The sequence below is a fragment of the Panulirus ornatus genome, chromosome 17, assembly GCF_036320965.1.
Source record: "Panulirus ornatus isolate Po-2019 chromosome 17, ASM3632096v1, whole genome shotgun sequence".
Classification (NCBI taxonomy): Eukaryota; Metazoa; Arthropoda; class Malacostraca; order Decapoda; family Palinuridae; genus Panulirus; species Panulirus ornatus.
This window is the reverse complement of record NC_092240.1, coordinates 51,638,902-51,657,494: the sequence shown is the minus strand read 5'-3', so window position 1 is coordinate 51,657,494 and position 18,593 is coordinate 51,638,902. Positions and strand designations below refer to the sequence as shown.

The window sequence follows — 18,593 nt, the reverse complement described above, 5'->3', positions numbered from 1 at the left end:
TTCTGTGGGTGACAGGTGTCGCAGTGAAGGCCTGTGTGTATGTCCACCGCCTCACCAGCACGTCTGTGCCCCGTGTGACATGATCAATACTTGCAGCAAGATTGGTAAGTGTCTCTTCTTGTCCCCCAGGTGGCGAGGGAAATAAGTATCTTGTCTCCTTCTAAGATTAGTAAAAAGAGAGTGATCTATTTCATATCCTTCACTACTAATACCATAAAGATCTTATTTTGATATAAAGTGACTTGGACAAATAGTAGTTGGTTGTCTCATGTGATGTTTGCTTCCTCTCTTACTCTGCTAAGCTTTAGGACTCTTCATTATCTTCTTGTATAGTTCCGAACAGCGATAACTGAATCCCATACGTGGAGAAAAAAAGAAAAATAAAATAGAATGGAATCCACCTCCTCAAATAGCTTCTTTTCTCCACATTTCACTCTTTTAGCTCTTTTCTTCCTTTACGTGTATGTCATCTTCTAAGGTCAGTTGTCTTCCACGGTTTACATCTGGGGACTAGAGGACCACCTGGTCGTCACACGAGGAAGTACTCAAGTGACGGCATTCATCACACACGCCCTTGTGCCAGTTATTTCCAATCACAAAGTAAAATCCCTCATTTGCCTAGTGTCTTAGGACGATTCTAGAGAGTTCCTTATTTGCCCTGGTGTCCTAGGACGATTCTAGAGAGTTCCTTATTTGCCCTGGTGTCCTAGGACGATTCTAGAGAGTTCCTTATTTGCCCTGGTGTCCTAGGACGATTCTAGAGAGTTCCTTATTTGCCCTGGTGTCCTAGGACGATTCTAGAGAGTTCCCTTGACGTCACTCTCATCTTGAAACTCGAACAGCTTTGCTGGTAGTGACCGTGTTTCCAGCCTGCTCTTGCCCCCGAGACGGGTGTACCACACTGCCCTATACGGATCATCAACCTTCTATCAGATAGACTCATTATCTCTTTCCCCCTCTCTCTCTTGTTGCAGCTGACGATGGTGTATGCAGCACGGAGCCACCAGCAGGCAGTGCAGGGATGACTGTGAGCGTTCTCTCCTGTGGCTCCCAGCAACCCATTCTGTAAGTCTGGTTCAAAGGGACGTCTTGCATGTTCAACACACTGCCTCGCTCACACTACATTACCTCAGAGGTTCAGTATCCTCTTTGAATGCTCGATATGATCGTGTGTGTGTGTGTGTGTGTGTGCTTCATATTTTTATATCTGTCATTCTATATGTAATAAAGGATATATATATATATATATATATATATATATATATATATATATATATATATATATATATTGTTGTTCGCTGATGATACAGCGCTGGTGGCTGATTCATGTGAGAAACTGCAGAAGCTGGTGACTGAGTTTGGTAAAGTGTGTGGAAGAAGAAAGTTGAGAGTAAATGTGAATAAGAGCAAGGTTATTAGGTACAGTAGGGGTGAGGGTCAAGTCAATTGGGAGGTGAGTTTGAATGGAGAAAAACTGGAGGAAGTGAAGTGTTTTAGATATCTGGGAGTGGATCTGTCAGCGGATGGAACCATGGAAGCGGAAGTGGATCATAGGGTGGGGGAGGGGCGAAAATTTTGGGAGCCTTGAAAAATGTGTGGAAGTCGAGAACAGTATCTCGGAAAGCAAAAATGGGTATGTTTGAGGGAATAGTGGTTCCAACAATGCTGTATGGTTGCGAGGCGTGGGCTATGGATAGAGATGTGCGCAGGAGGATGGATGTGCTGGAAATGAGATGTTTGAGGACAATGTGTGGTGTGAGGTGGTTTGATCGAGTAAGTAACGTAAAGGTAAGAGAGATGTGTGGAAATAAAAAGAGCGTGGTTGAGAGAGCAGAAGAGGGTGTTTTGAAATGGTTTGGGCACATGGAGAGAATGAGTGAGAGAGAATTGACCAAGAGGATATATGTGTCGGAGGTGGAGGGAACGAGGAGAAGAGGGAGACCAAATTGGAGGTGGAAAGATGGAGTGAAAAAGATTTTGTGTGATCGGGGCCTGAACATGCAGGAGGGTGAAAGGAGGGCAAGAAATAGAGTGAATTGGAGTCATGTGGTATACAGGGGTTGACGTGCTGTCAGTGGATTGAAGCAAGGCATGTGAAGCGTCTGGGGTAAACCATGGAAAGCTGTGTAGGTATGTATATTTGCGTGTGTGGACGTGTGTATGTACATGTGTATGGGGGGGGGGGGGTTGGGCCATTTCTTTCGTCTGTTTCCTTGCGCTACCTCGCAAACGCGGGAGACAGCGACAAAGTATAAAAAAAAAAAAAAAAAAAAAAATATATATATATATATATATATATATATATGTGTATATATATATATATATTGGAAAGGATCACAGTATATTCCTATGATCAAGTATATTCCTGTATTCAAGGGTCAAGTATATTCCTATGAGTCCACGGGGGAATGGAACACGATAAGTTCCCAGGTGCACTTTCGTGTAATAATCACATCATCAGTAAACAGATGGCGTCCAAGCTATGTGTCTTCGATGTATTATGAAACGAAATAAGTATAAAGATAAGATGCCAAGAAAAAGATAGGAATAGGTGGAATATTTGATGGAAATCAAAATTGGAAAAGAATGGTATTTGAATTATGATATGACACTGTGGCAAGATGCAAATGAACATTCGCATTAATCTTATTTTTTTTTTTATCTCCCCAGAAACGTGGAGGGAGTTTTAAGAGCCAATGGGTAAGTTAACATTTATTTTGTCTCTTATTTACTCTATGAAACATTTTTTTTTTAATCCTTATATTCATTATCATTCAAAACCTCACCACCCCCCCAAAAAAAAATGATACTTTAAATGGGCAAATTTTGTACGCCAATTAAGGGCGAAAGTTTAGGGGGAGGGGGGAAATCACTGATTAATTTGACCTCTTGTTGAACAGAGGAGTGAAGTGTGATTCGGGGGAAAGGTGCCAGCCCACACTGTGGCGCTGGTAGAGTGCTGGGGTTCGATCACAGTCCTTGTGGAGTGCCAAACTGATGGTACATGGCGCCCTTATGGAGATCATCAGAGCCACGCCCCATCAGACAGCCACCTGTGCCAATTTGAGTACGTCAACTCCCCTTGTAAGTCAGTCACTCGAGCCTTGTTATATGGTGTAATGGTGTAGATGGGTGTGAAGCATATGAACCAGTGGTGTGAAGCATGTGAACCAGTGGTGTGAAGCATGTGAACCAAGGGTTTGAGGCATGTGAACCAATGGTGTGGAGCATGTGAATCAGTGGTGTGAAACATGTGAACCAGTGTTGTGAAACGTGAACCAGTGGTGTGAAGCATGTGAACCAGTGTTGTGAAACATGTGAACCAGTGATGTGAAACGTGAACCAGTCGTGTAAAGCAAGTAAACCAGTGTTGTGAAACATGTGAACCAGTGGTATGAAACGTGTGAATCATATATATGTAACATTTGAATTAGTGGTATGAAACTTGTGAATCAGATACATGAAACATGTGAACCAGTGGTATGAAACATGTGAACCAGTGGTATAAAACATGTGAATCCATAGTATGAAACATAAAAACCAGTGTTATGAAACGTGAATCGTTGATATAAAACATCGTAAATATTATGGTATTTATTTTTTTCTTTCTTTTACATAGTTACATCATGAATTTGTCCCGCCATTAATTTCTCCTATCGAAAACGGAGTGCTCGTATGTACGTTGATTTATAAATGTATACACTATAGGAAAAAAAAATGTATTTTATCACTTTTTGTGTGAAACGGTATGACACGACAGACGAAGCATTTTGAAACATACGCCTTGATCTGGCCTCGCACTGGTAGCCTTGCTTTCACTATACTGTAATCATCACTTGATAGCAACGTTTACCATCATATTTTTCGTGATAAATGTAATTGATAATTACAATTTCGATGAAAATAACTATGATTATAACAATAATTATAATTATCAGGTGGTTCATCTTGTGTTTCCCACTGACCATACCTACCAAGGCAACACGAATTATATTGATCACCTCGAAATGTATTTGACTCATTCGTGGAAGATAATTTTTTTTCTTTTACCGTGTGTACATAGATATGTAATGGGTTTATATGTGTTGGTATATTTGTGTGTATTAATGGCAAACTAAAGGATTTCTATGTTCAAGTGAATGTAAGGGCTAGGGAGGAACACCCACTATGGGTAAGAGTGGACACCCACTCTATAAATAAGAGTGGACACCCACTCTGTAAATAACAGTGGACACCCACTCTATAGATAACAATGGACACCCACTTATAAAACAAGTGGACACCCACTCTGTAAATAACAGTGGACACCCACTCTATAGATAACAATGGACACCCACTCTATAAATAAGAGTGGACACCCACTCTATAGATAACAGTGGACACCCACTTTATAAATAACAGTGGACACCCACTCTATAAATAACAGTGGACACCCACTCTATAATAACAGTGGACACCCGCTCTATAAATGACAGTGGACACCCATTTCCCTTATTTAACTGGGCGATGTTAAACACGTCGTCCACCCTTTCTCTCATACTTCAACAATGACTTGGAAATCCGACCGAGAAGCGTCTTTCCAGGTAACTCGTTATTATCCAAGACCAGAGTGGCATAGAGTAGTTGACTTGTCCGTAAATAACGGTCCAGAAATGCATTAATCGATGGTTGGGGCGTTTATCGGCGATGAGCATGATACGCATTCACGGGGTCGCGAGGGGTCGTAGCTGTAGGCATAGGTTCGAATCCTAATGGCGGCAGTCGGTCCTCAGGCCTCTTAACCGCTCATCCTTCTGTGTAGAGATAGTGAATATATATATATATATATATATATATATATATATATATATAATATATATATATATATATATATATATATATATATATATATATATATATGGTGTGGGAGGTAAGTTGTTAGAAGGAGCGAAAAGTTTTTACCAAGGGTGTAAGGCATGTGTGCGAGTAGGAAGAAAGGAGAATGACTGGTTCCCAATGGAGGTTGGTCTGCGGCAAGGGGTGCGTGATATCCCCATGGTTGTTTAATCTTTATATGGATGGGTTGGCTAGGGAGGTAAATGCAAGAGTTTTGGAGAGTGGTGCCGAGTATGCAGTCTGTTGGGGATGAGAAGGGACTGGGAAGTGAGGATGGATGGAGGCGAATGAAGGCCTCTCCTTCGTCTGCTACTGATACGCGGGCGAAAGGGCGAAGGAGTAGGAGAGAGAGAGAGAGAGAGAGAGAGAGAGAGAGAGAGAGAGAATATGATCTTCACTTGCCCCTTGGCATCTCATCCAAGAGGAATTAATGACCAGTGTGCCCTTAGTGTGCGGGCACCGGCCTCCCTTTCAGGACGCTGGGGGCGTGGCTGTTTTCCCGAGGCCGCTACCCCACTGGCCTTGGTTGGCGGGGCTGTTCCTGCTGGAGAGCTACATCTGCACTGCCACCATCATCTCCAGGCAGTTCCTCCTGACGGCGGCCCACTGTGTCACCAGGTACTGAGCGAGGAGCTCACTACGTTAATGCCAGTTCACACTTCGACTAGCTTAGGTGTTGGTGTGTGAGGAGCTTTGGTAGTGTGATAGATAGGGTGTTGTGGTCTGATAGATAATTGCTTTTCTGTCGTCAAATGACTATCTGCTCCTCGTATTGAACACATAACTCCTTGTTTGAACATGAAGCACACAATGAATGAATGATATTGAACAAACGTGGTGGTATATAGATACAGTATATGCAATGACCTCCATGTTAAACTCACGTGCAATGACCTCCATGTTAAACTCACGTGCAATGACTCCATGTTAAACTCACGTGCAGTGACCTCCATGTTAAACTCACGTGCAATGACCACCATGTTAAACTCACGTGCAATGACTTCCATGTTAAACTCACGTGCTGTGACCTCCATGTTAAACTCACGTGCAATGACCTCCATGTTAAACTCACGTGCAATGACCTCCATATTAAACTCACGTGCAATGACCTCCATGTTAAACTCACGTGCAGTGACTTCCATGTTAAACTCACGTGCAGTGACCTCCATGTTAAACTCACGTGCAGTGACCTCCATGTTAAACTCACGTGCAATGACCTCCATGTTAAACTCACGTGCAGTGACTTCCATGTTAAACTCACGTGCAGTGACTTCCATGTTAAACTCACGTGCAGTGACCTCCATGTTAAACTCACGTGCAATGACCTCCATATTAAACTCACGTGCAGTGACTTCCATGTTAAACTCACGTGCAGTGACTTCCATGTTAAACTCACGTGCAGTGACTTCCATGTTAAACTCACGTGCAATGACCTCCATATTAAACTCACGTGCAATGACCTCCATATTAAACTCACGTGCAGTGACCTCCATGTTAAACTCACGTGCAATGACCTCCATATTAAACTCACGTGCAGTGACCTCCATGTTAAACTCACGTGCAATGACCTCCATGTTAAACTCACGTGCAGTGACCTCCATGTTAAACTCACGTGCAATGACCTCCATATTAAACTCACGTGCAGTGACTTCCATGTTAAACTCACGTGCAGTGACTTCCATGTTAAACTCACGTGCAGTGACCTCCATGTTAAACTCACGTGCAATGACCTCCATGTTAAACTCACGTGCAGTGACTTCCATGTTAAACTCACGTGCAGTGACCTCCATGTTAAACTCACGTGCAGTGACCTCCATGTTAAACTCACGTGCAATGACCTCCATGTTAAACTCACGTGCAGTGACTTCCATGTTAAACTCACGTGCAGTGACTTCCATGTTAAACTCACGTGCAGTGACTTCCATGTTAAACTCACGTGCAGTGACCTCCATGTTAAACTCACGTGCAATGACCTCCATGTTAAACTCACGTGCAGTGACTTCCATGTTAAACTCACGTGCAGTGACCTCCATGTTAAACTCACGTGCAGTGACCTCCATGTTAAACTCACGTGCAGTGACCTCCATGTTAAACTCACGTGCAGTGACTTCCATGTTAAACTCACGTGCAGTGACCTCCATGTTAAACTCACGTGCAGTGACCTCCATGTTAAACTCACGTGCAATGACCTCCATGTTAAACTCACGTGCAATGACCTCCATATTAAACTCACGTGCAGTGACTTCCATGTTAAACTCACGTGCAATGACCTCCATATTAAACTCACGTGCAGTGACCTCCATGTTAAACTCACGTGCAGTGACTTCCATGTTAAACTCACGTGCAGTGACCTCCATGTTAAACTCACGTGCAATGACCTCCATGTTAAACTCACGTGCAGTGACTTCCATGTTAAACTCACGTGCAGTGACCTCCATGTTAAACTCACGTGCAATGACCTCCATGTTAAACTCACGTGCAATGACCTCCATGTTAAACTCACGTGCAATGACCTCCATGTTAAACTCACGTGCAATGACCTCCATGTTAAACTCACGTGCAGTGACCTCCATGTTAAACTCACGTGCAGTGACTTCCATGTTAAACTCACGTGCAGTGACTTCCATGTTAAACTCACGTGCAGTGACTTCCATGTTAAACTCACGTGCAGTGACTTCCATGTTAAACTCACGTGCAGTGACCTCCATGTTAAACTCACGTGCAATGACCTCCATGTTAAACTCACGTGCAATGACCTCCATGTTAAACTCACGTGCAATGACCTCCATATTAAACTCACGTGCACTGACCTCCATGTTAAACTCACGTGCAATGACCTCCATATTAAACTCACGTGCAATGACCTCCATATTAAACTCACGTGCAGTGACCTCCATGTTAAACTCACGTGCAATGACCTCCATGTTAAACTCACGTGCAGTGACCTCCATGTTAAACTCACGTGCAGTGACTTCCATGTTAAACTCACGTGCAATGACCTCCATGTTAAACTCACGTGCAATGACCTCCATGTTAAACTCACGTGCAGTGACCTCCATGTTAAACTCACGTGCAGTGACTTCCATGTTAAACTCACGTGCAATGACCTCCATATTAAACTCACGTGCAGTGACTTCCATGTTAAACTCACGTGCAATGACCTCCATATTAAACTCACGTGCAATGACCTCCATGTTAAACTCACGTGCAATGACCTCCATATTAAACTCACGTGCAATGACCTCCATGTTAAACTCACGTGCAGTGACCTCCATGTTAAACTCACGTGCAGTGACTTCCATGTTAAACTCACGTGCAGTGACTTCCATGTTAAACTCACGTGCAGTGACCTCCATGCTAAACTCCCATGCAGTGACCTCCATGTTAAACTCACGTGCAGTGACCTCCATGTTAAACTCACGTGCAGTGACTTCCATGTTAAACTCACGTGCAGTGACCTCCATGTTAAACTCACGTGCAGTGACCTCCATGTTAAACTCACGTGCAGTGACTTCCATGTTAAACTCACGTGCAGTGACTTCCATGTTAAACTCACGTGCAGTGACTTCCATGTTAAACTCACGTGCAGTGACTTCCATGTTAAACTCACGTGCAGTGACTTCCATGTTAAACTCACGTGCAGTGACTTCCATGTTAAACTCACGTGCAATGACTCCATGTTAAACTCACGTGCAGTGACTTCCATGTTAAACTCACGTGCAATGACCTCCATATTAAACTCACGTGCAGTGACTTCCATGTTAAACTCACGTGCAGTGACTTCCATGTTAAACTCACGTGCAGTGACTTCCATGTTAAACTCACGTGCAGTGACCTCCATGTTAAACTCACGTGCAATGACCTCCATGTTAAACTCACGTGCAGTGACCTCCATGTTAAACTCACGTGCAGTGACTTCCATGTTAAACTCACGTGCAGTGACTTCCATGTTAAACTCACGTGCAATGACCTCCATGTTAAACTCACGTGCAGTGACTTCCATGTTAAACTCACGTGCAGTGACTTCCATGTTAAACTCACGTGCAGTGACCTCCATGTTAAACTCACGTGCAATGACCTCCATATTAAACTCACGTGCAATGACCTCCATATTAAACTCACGTGCAATGACCTCCATGTTAAACTCACGTGCAATGACCTCCATGTTAAACTCACGTGCAGTGACTTCCATGTTAAACTCACGTGCAGTGACCTCCATGTTAAACTCACGTGCAATGACCTCCATGTTAAACTCACGTGCAGTGACCTCCATGTTAAACTCACGTGCAATGACCTCCATGTTAAACTCACGTGCAGTGACTTCCATGTTAAACTCACGTGCAGTGACCTCCATGTTAAACTCACGTGCAATGACCTCCATGTTAAACTCACGTGCAATGACTTCCATGTTAAACTCACGTGCAGTGACCTCCATGTTAAACTCACGTGCAATGACCTCCATATTAAACTCACGTGCAATGACCTCCATGTTAAACTCACGTGCAATGACCTCCATATTAAACTCACGTGCAATGACCTCCATGTTAAACTCACGTGCAATGACCTCCATATTAAACTCACGTGCAATGACCTCCATGTTAAACTCACGTGCAGTGACTTCCATGTTAAACTCACGTGCAGTGACTTCCATGTTAAACTCACGTGCAGTGACTTCCATGTTAAACTCACGTGCAATGACCTCCATATTAAACTCACGTGCAATGACCTCCATGTTAAACTCACGTGCAATGACCTCCATGTTAAACTCACGTGCAGTGACTTCCATGTTAAACTCACGTGCAGTGACTTCCATGTTAAACTCAAAGGCCAAGATAAGGAGCTAGGCTAGAACATTATTAGGAAGAGAATGTTAAAAAGTAACTTTTGTTTCAATGTTACGCAAATGGATGGTTGGAAGAGAGACTCAAAAGTTAAAAGAGGTTAGTTCGAGAGATGGGGCTTCATCTAAAAGCTGCTTGATGGTGTAGAAAGTATTCCAAAGAAGGAGATCCATTAGCTTAGAATTGTACAGACGGGTACACACACATATAAACACACCATCACTAAAAGTTAACTCTCACATGGACCAGGTACCTTGTCTCAGTGTTGTCATCTTCCCTCTTTCCTTAGGCGAAGAGTATCCATGTGTCCCCGGAGTTCCGAGCTGGCATCAGACCCTCTCATGACGTAGCCCCCCCCGCTGGTCCGTCTGGAGGAACCTATCACGTACTCGTACCACGTATACCCGGCGTGCCTCAAATCGAAGGCTTGCCTAGCCACACCATGGCTGCCGTAAGTGCACTGGCTCTCTGTGCTCTGTCGCGACCTGTTTCTGAGGTATTTGGCTGTTGTATGGGGGAGGGGAGGTTTTTATATACTCGTGGGGGGAGGGCGCGGCGACCCGACCCCACAACCCCAGTCTCTCTGCATGAACCATGTCACATAATTCCATTATTAGCTGAGTGATTTGATCGTATAATTCCTTTGTTAGCATAGTTACTTAATCATATGATTCCGGTGTTAGCCTAGTTACTTGATTATATCATTCCTTTTGTTAGCTTAGTTAATTATATGATTCTGTGTTAACATAGTTACTTAATCATATGATTCCTTTGTTAGCCTAGTTACTTAATCATATAATTCCATTGTTGTCCTAGTTACTTAATTATATAATTCCATTCATTATTAGCCTAGTGTATAATAGTTCCATTAAAAGCTTGGTATATAATTTCCATTATTAGCCTGGTGCGTAATTCCATTATTAACCTGGTATATAATTCCATTATTACCCTTGGCAGTTACTTAATCATATATTCCCATTATTAGCCTTGTGCATAATTCCATTATTAGCTTGGCAGTTACTTAATCATATATTCCCATTATTAGCCTTGTGCATAATTCCATTATTAGCTTGGCAGTTACTTAATCATATAATTCCATTATTACCCTTGGCAGTTACTTAATCATATATTCCCATTATTAGCCTTGTGCATAATTCCATTATTAGCTTGGCAGTTACTTAAGTCATATCATTCCATTATTCGCTTAGTTTACCCCCCATCCCCTTGATATCCCACCACCCCAACCCCATTAACAGTTCGGGTTTGGTATTTGCAAGATCTGATTAGCTTCCTGACTCCCTTTCCTTTTTTTTTCTTCTTCTCCTTTATTTGTTTGACGTTTGAACATCATTGCATTCCAGACGTTCAACCGCACATCACTGCGGTACAGTTGGGACCTGTTGCCCCAGGGCCCTGACTCACGGTGCCACGCCCCACACGACGACTGTGCCTCCTCCATCGATCTGGACGAAGACCAGTTCTGTGCTACTGACAGCGGTAAGCTCTGTCCACTTATTTCCTTTTTCGCTTTTCACGTTTGCCGAGTTAGCACCAGGTACAGACAGAGAAATGGCCTCATTTGCTAACAACCCCCTTCTGCCTGTCATTGTATATTATACTGAAACTATATAGGCCTTCTCCTCTCACACACACACCCGCACCATCTGTCCATTGACAACACGTCGCTCCAGTTCACTCTATCCCTTGCATGGCTTTCACCCTTCTGCATGGTCAGGCCTAAAGCACTCAGATTCTTTTTCACTCCGCCATATCATCTCCGGTTTGGTCACCACATCAAGGAACACCCACCACATCAACACATTAAGGGAACAGTCGGCACATCAACGCATCAACACACTTAGAAACTGACTCTTTGTCTTGACATCAACACAGGAGTACATGTTTCATTAGCAATCGCGAGGAAAGATCATGCCCCTACCTGGGGTTCGGGAACCCCTGGATCTATCGTCGTTGTCGTCTTTTCCAGGGCTCTTGAATTTCGTGTCTCTGGAACTGGAGTTTCATTACGTTCGTTTCCAAAACGCCCTGTCTTTTCACAGACTAGGCAACACCTGCTCTTTGGCAGGGCATTATTTATGGAAATAGAGAAATATGCAAAGAAATATGAACAACAACAGTTCCTTGAGTCCTTTTGAGGCTGTGTTTGGTAAAGGAGGAGATCAGAAGCACACACAGCTTGTAAAAAACGGGAGTAAACAAATGACGTAAGGGGAAATGCGGGTAAACTTCAGAAGAAGGGAGACTCGGTCACCATCCGTCCTGGATCTGTAAAACGTCCAATATTTACTGTGGAATTAGATTAATGCTGTTGTAAGTAGCTACTTTGATCAATGTTCTCAAACGCCTTTTAATGTCTTTGAATCCCAGTATTACATAACCTTTTTAACCTTTCCCTCTTCTACAAGACTAGGTCGTCTGTACGGCTTTTATAGGAATTTCTTTCTTTCACTCCTGGAAGGATTTCTGTAGCCGCCCCTTTTTATCCCTCGGCCTAGTCTTTGCTCAATTAAGGTGGCCGCAGCTGAATACACCATTCAGGGTAGGGGATACAACGCGAATTGTGGAGTCTGTTGAGTAACCTCTTAGACTTGAATTGGAATGCCTTCCATGTGAAAACCAGAGAATATATCAGCAAAGCTGTAGAAACAGCCACAAAGCAGTAGAGCATTTTGAGATTACTTTTGATAGCGAGAGGGACCAGAAACAAAGAATAAGTAGTAAGAGGGAAAAGGGGACAGATGATTGAAAATCATTTGGGAAAAAAGGAATTTCAGTCCTCAAACTGAAGCGGAGAATCTGCTAGATTCTGTTTGAAACAAAATTTTTTTTTTTGTTTTTTTCTACTAACTATTCACATTGGTAAATCAGTTTATATGTTAACAATCGTTTTGTCTTTTGGAATAAAGAGGATTTTACATTATTCAAAGTAAGACTTTTGTCCAGGTGTATTGTCTGTTAAGATTTTACATTATTCAAAGTAAGACTTTTGTCCAGGTTATTGTCTGTTAAGATTTTACCTTATTCAAAGTAAGACTTTTGTCCAGGTGTATTGCCTGTTAATAAGTGTAAATCCAGACAAGTCTGGCCCAAAGGGAGCTGCCTAAGTCGAAATGGACAGAGCTTTGGATAATTTGGATTACCTGTGTCATGTCACGTCTTCACCATCTATTTCCTAAGTCCTATTTATGCCTAAGTCTTTTTAGCTCATTTGCTGTTGGGGGTTATAAGGGGTAGAGGACTTCTGGGCTTTCCGTTGTTTATATGCAATGCTAATCTATAGTCTTCTCTTCAGCTTTAAAAACATGGGGAACTGTTTCCCCTTGGGCCCTTTTTTTTCCCCCGCACTAGCACTACACCAGGCTGCGAACCTGGGAAACAGCGCCATTGTCAGCGTCGGGGGATATGTATTGAGAAAAAAAAAAGAAAAAGAAAGAGAATTGGTTCCGAGAATGATCCCAGTGGAACGCCATTAGTTTACGTTTCGGTAGACTTGAGGCATGAACGTCGCTCATCACGCGCCACCGATGTACAACGCCATCTGTTGCACGATTTGTGACTTAAACACTCGCGCTAGTGATCTTTTTGATGCAGGTCTTTTGACGAACGGATTCCACAATATTTAAATGAATCGCATCAGCCACTTTCCCTTTTCCCAAAGAAAACTGGCTTAGAACATGAAAAATTTACCCGATTTGAACACCACGCGAAAACTATGGTGGGAATCGTTGATTAAGGGTTCGAAAACCCTACTGGGAATCGTTGAGGTGTCGAAAACCCTCCCGGGAATCGTTGAGGGTCAAAACCCCAAACCCGGGAAATCCTTTGAGGGTCGAAAACCCTACCAGGAATCGTTGAGGTGTCGAAAACCCTACCGGGAATCGTTGAGGTGTCGAAAACTCTACCGGGGACCGTTGAGGTGTCGAAAACCCTACCGGGAATCGTTGAGGTGTCGAAAACCCAACCGGGAAATCCCGGGGTTGTTTTGGGTGCGAAAACCTACCGGGGGGGACCGTTTGAGGTGTTCCCGAAAACCCTAACCGGAATCGTTGGGGTGTCAAAAAACCCCACGGGAATCGTTGAGGTGCGAAAACCTCCCGGGGAACGTGGGGCCCGAAAACCCCTACCGGAATCGTTGAGGTGTCGAAAACCCTACCAGGAATCGTTGAGGTGTCGAAAACCCTACCGGGAATCGTCGAGGTGTCGAAAACCCTACCGGGAATCGTTGTGGTGTCGAAAACCCTACCGGGAATCGTTGAGGTGACAAAACCCCACCGGAATCGTTGGGGGAGCGAAAACCCTACCGGGACCGGGTTGAGGTGTCGAAACCCTCCCGGGGGGAAAAACTTGGGATGAAGTCTTCGACTCTGAGGAAGTTACAATCTTGGCCTCATATAATGCTCCAAATTTTTGGCAGCGGGAAACATAAAAGGGGGACCAAGGGGAATATCAGGGCAGGGGCTTGGGGAAACGTTCCCTAAAAAGTGCCTTTTATGTTGGCAGTTTCGCCCAAGTTTTCTGGGGTGGGGCTCCTCTTATAGCAATTTTCGTGGTGGGCTCCCTTATAGAAAGTTTTTTTGGGGTGGGGGAAGCTTCCTCTTATAGGGGGGATTTTTGTGGTGGAAATGCTCCTCTTATAGAAATTCGGGGGGGTTGAGCTCCTCTTATAGCAAGGTTTGTGGGGGAAGTTTCCTCTTATAGCAAGTTTCTGTGGTGGAGCTCTCTTATAGCAAGTTTCTGTGGTGGAGGCTCCTCTTAAAAGAAATTTTTTCTGGGGGTGGAGTGCCCCCTTTATACAAGTTTCTGTTTTGGAGGCCCCCTTTAAATGCAATTTCTGTGGTGGAGGCTCCTCTTATAGCAAGTTTCTGTGGTGGAGAGAGAAGGCCTAGGAGTCACGACTCTCCCACCAACGTAGCTTCTTCAACTCTCTTTAGATAGAATTCATCAGCACCTGCCAAACTGTGTTTACTTCTCATTCCACTGGATACTGACACTCCATCTCGCTCGTCGTTGAAGGACAAAGAGGAAAAAAGAGGTCTCATCCGTGAGCAGTGGGACTGGAGCTGGAACTAGTAAAATGCTGTTGATTGAGTATTTGTATGGGTCTTTACCACGCCAACTTCCCCATGAACCAAGACGTGCCCATGAACCAAGCTCGGGGAAGAGGAAAGGCCTTACTGTAAGTCTGTGGAGTGGGGGAAGGAAAGGCATGGAAGACACCGCCGCCACTGGTCGAGTCACAGTGGCTGGATTCGCAATCCAGAGCCCCTGATCGAGTCTTTCCAGAGCGAGCCTTTGATCGAGTCATATTGGCTGGACCCGCTTTCCAGGGCCTCTGATCGAGTCATATTGGCTGGACCCGCTTTCCAGAACCTCTGATTGAGTCAAAATGGCTGGACCCCCCTTTCCAGGCCCCTATCGAGTCGCAGGCGGGAACCCAAAAGGGGGAGCGCCCCTTGTAACTCGCTGCTCCGAGGAGAAATTCACCCTCGTACCTTCGCTGGAGAGCACATTTTTCCCCTCCGGGGGCGGCGTCCTTAACACCCCCTTCCCCCCCTACTTTCCAGCTTTCGTAGAGCGTTCCAGGCCCTGTCAACCATGAGACCTTGTGATCGTAGTCCCAAAGCGTTCCAGGCCCTGTCAACCATGAGACCTTGTGATCGCAGTCCCGCCCCATGAAGAAAAGGGAGGGTATTAACACAAAAAGCCAAAAGGTAGTGCGCCTGGTTTTAGGTTTCGTTCCTGTCCGCCCTGTGTGTTGACTTTGATCCCCGTTTCACAATGACCGTCAAAAAGATCACACACGTATATATGGAAACTTATCCCTGAAATTTGCCTTGGAACGGATGGTAAAATAAAGGCCTGTAACGAGGAAAGGGCTACAGCACATCAAGACCTCATAGGAATGGTCTGGAATCAGGCTAAGAGGCGGGTTTTTTAAAAGAAATGGGGGGAAAGAGTTTGTTTCTTCTCTCTCTCTCTCACTCCTCTCTCCCCCCCTCTCTCTCCCCTCACTCCTCCTCTCCTTCTCTTTTGTAAAAGTGGGGGGGGGGGAGAGGAGAGAAAAGAAAAAGAAGAAGAAGAAGAAGAAGAAGAAGAAGAAAAGAAGAAGAAGAAGAAGAAGAATCGAGCACTTACATTGAAAGTAGGCGCCTTCACACCCATAAGCCAGTGGGTTGAGCAGCGAATGGCGATCATCATACATCTCTCGAAATGATCCAACCTCTGCAACCAAGAGGCTTTCAACTGGGTACGGAGGAGATTTAGAGACACATTGGGGAGTGTAAATGAAGCCTGGATTGACGGAGACATTGAAGATTGAAAAACAACCCCGTCACAGTAGCTGACGGGGGTTATGGAGAAGATACAAACCCAGGAGACACACACTGGGAGGAGAAGAGGACCTGGAGACTTTATTTAACGAAGACAGTGTAGGTGAGACCCTTCACTGTGGCTGGCTTTATTCACGAAGGCAATGTAGGCGAGACCCTTCACTGTGAATGGATTTGTCTAGTCTGTCTGACGGTGTATCACTGTCGGCGGAAGAAGAAGGTGTCCTTGTGGAACCCCGTGTCGAAGCTGTTGGTTGATTGATGCCTCCGATCTACAGGTTGGGGGACGACGTACCTCCGGCGACGACTAATACTCTTACTTCTTCATCCCACCACTCACTACCCTTTCTAATCACCCACCCCCCCCTTCTCATCCACAAGCATCTTTGCGCAACCCCACACTGATTCCTAAATACTCCCATTCCTCCCCCACTCCCCTTCTTCCATTGTTCTCATTTTTTCCATTCTTTACTCAGTCCCCGGGTACTTCCTCACAAAATCCCCTTTTCCCAAGCTCACTTACTCTCACCCCCCTTCCCCCCAACATTCACTCTTCTTTTTCTGAAAACCCATACAAATCTTCCCCTTAGCCCCACAAATAATGATCAATATCCCTCCAGTTGCACCTCTCAGCACTTAACATCCAAAAGTCTCTCAAACGCGCGCCTGTCAATTAAAAACTAATCCAATAAGGGCCCCTGGCCCTCTCTCCTACTTTCAATGTTACTTTTGTATATCTCGCTTTTTAAACCAGGTATTCCCTCATCAGTCCTTTTTTTAGCACATAAAATTTCAACTCTTCACCACCCTTTACAACACTGAAAACCCCCCTTACACCAATTATTCCCCCCAACGCCACATTACTCACCTTTTTCATTCAAATCACCCATCACTAAACCCCGGGCTCGTGCTCAAAACCACTAACACACTCATTTCACTGTCCCAAAAACTTGCCCCCTCATGATCTTTCTTCTATGCCAGGTGCATAGCACCATAGTCACCCCCCTTCCCATCAACTTTCAGTTTTACCCCTATTTAATCGGGAATTTACTTTCTTACATTCTATCACGTACTCCCCCAAATCCTGTTTTTAGGAGTCTGCTACTCCTTCCCTTGCCTTGTCCTCCACTAACCCCGCTTTACCCCCAAGGGATTTCCCAAACCACTCTTCCCCCTTTACCCCTTGACTTTGATTCACTCAGACCCAAAAAATCCGGGTTTCCCTTTTCCCCAAACATACTACCCATCTCTCCTTTTTTTACATCTTTGGGACATCCACACACATTTAGGCACCCAATCGACTTCGAGGAGTATGAACTCCCCCCGGACCCTTCTTCTGTTTCCCATTTTTGAAAGTTAAAAAAAACAAGGGGGGGAGGATTTCTGGCCCCCCCCCCCGTCCCCCTACGCTTTCTACACAGCGAGGAAAGCGTGGGAAGTAACTTTCACCCCTATCCCCCGGGGATAATATACATAAAATATAATACACATACACACACATACACACACACACGCACAATAACACACACACACTACATATAAATTTTCAAAGAAAAATTAAGAAACATTTAGAAAACTGAAAATTCTAGCTTGAATAAAAAAAAAAAAAATAATGTCACTAAGGGTTCAACCTCGGTTTGGGAAAAAGGAAACCCCTAATTTATTCCACAAAAGCCAATAAAGTTCTCAAAATTTAACCACTGTATCAAAAAGTTTCAAGCTAACTACTTTTTTTTCCAATTTCCTATTTTCTTGTCAAAGCCCCAGTATGAAAACTATCACTCCAGTAATACAACAAAAATTTACTTCCCCTTTAAAAAAAAGTTTGGTGAAGTCCTGTTGATAAATGGGATACCATGAAGGTTTTGTGTTGAAAATGGTTTTTTGTTTCCCAAAAACGAGTATAAACCTGGGGGCCCAAGGTATTTCCGTTGCAAAAGAGGCCATGAAATGCCTGTCCTCTGCCTAAGGGGTGCCCCATTTCTTCCCAAAAATATATATATATTTTTTTAATTATTATATTATATTAATTTTAATAATATAAAAAAATATTAATATAATATATATTTTCCAGTCACTGTACCCGTCTGTAACCACACGACTTAACATTTTCAGATGCATCGACTCCCTGGTGTGCTTATAGTGTTATACAGTCTCAGGATCCGACTTGGGGGTCCCTAATAGCTTAGTGTGTCTCTCACTTTACCCAGCTTGCCCAATGGGTCCCCCTTTCCGACAGAATCGGGGAAATTTCCGGGCCCAAAAGGTCTTCGGGTGCCCCTACCTGGTGAACGTGGGCAACGATGCCGTGGAGCAATGGGTAGTGGCTGGACTGATTTCTTCTTCCTATAGCCTTACCTCCTGCGCCAGACCCGTCACCATCTGTACATCCCTGGCTGCATTCTGGCCCTGGATATCCAAGTGTAAAACAAAAGGGAAACGAAACTGCTGGGAAAACGGGGCCATCTTTTGGGAGTCCTCACTTCGGCAGCAGTTGGTGATGGACAACATGCTTAGACCAGTGTGA

The 18,593-nt window shown here is 44.2% G+C and overlaps 1 protein-coding gene across 1 annotated transcript in view; it reads left to right on the top strand.

The window, feature by feature from the left end:
• LOC139754446 (uncharacterized) overlaps positions 1–18,593 on the top strand; it is a 26,487-nt gene extending 7,894 nt beyond the window's left edge. Inside the window, 10 exon segments of the mRNA XM_071671719.1 lie at positions 1–104; positions 975–1,065; positions 2,671–2,700; positions 2,901–2,920; positions 2,923–3,084; positions 5,325–5,497; positions 10,067–10,127; positions 10,160–10,167; positions 11,078–11,213; positions 18,277–18,593. The exon segment at positions 1–104 is cut by the window's left edge and continues 130 nt beyond it. Of these exon segments, the coding sequence (XP_071527820.1) occupies positions 1–104; positions 975–1,065; positions 2,671–2,700; positions 2,901–2,920; positions 2,923–3,084; positions 5,325–5,497; positions 10,067–10,127; positions 10,160–10,167; positions 11,078–11,213; positions 18,277–18,593 (1,102 nt within the window).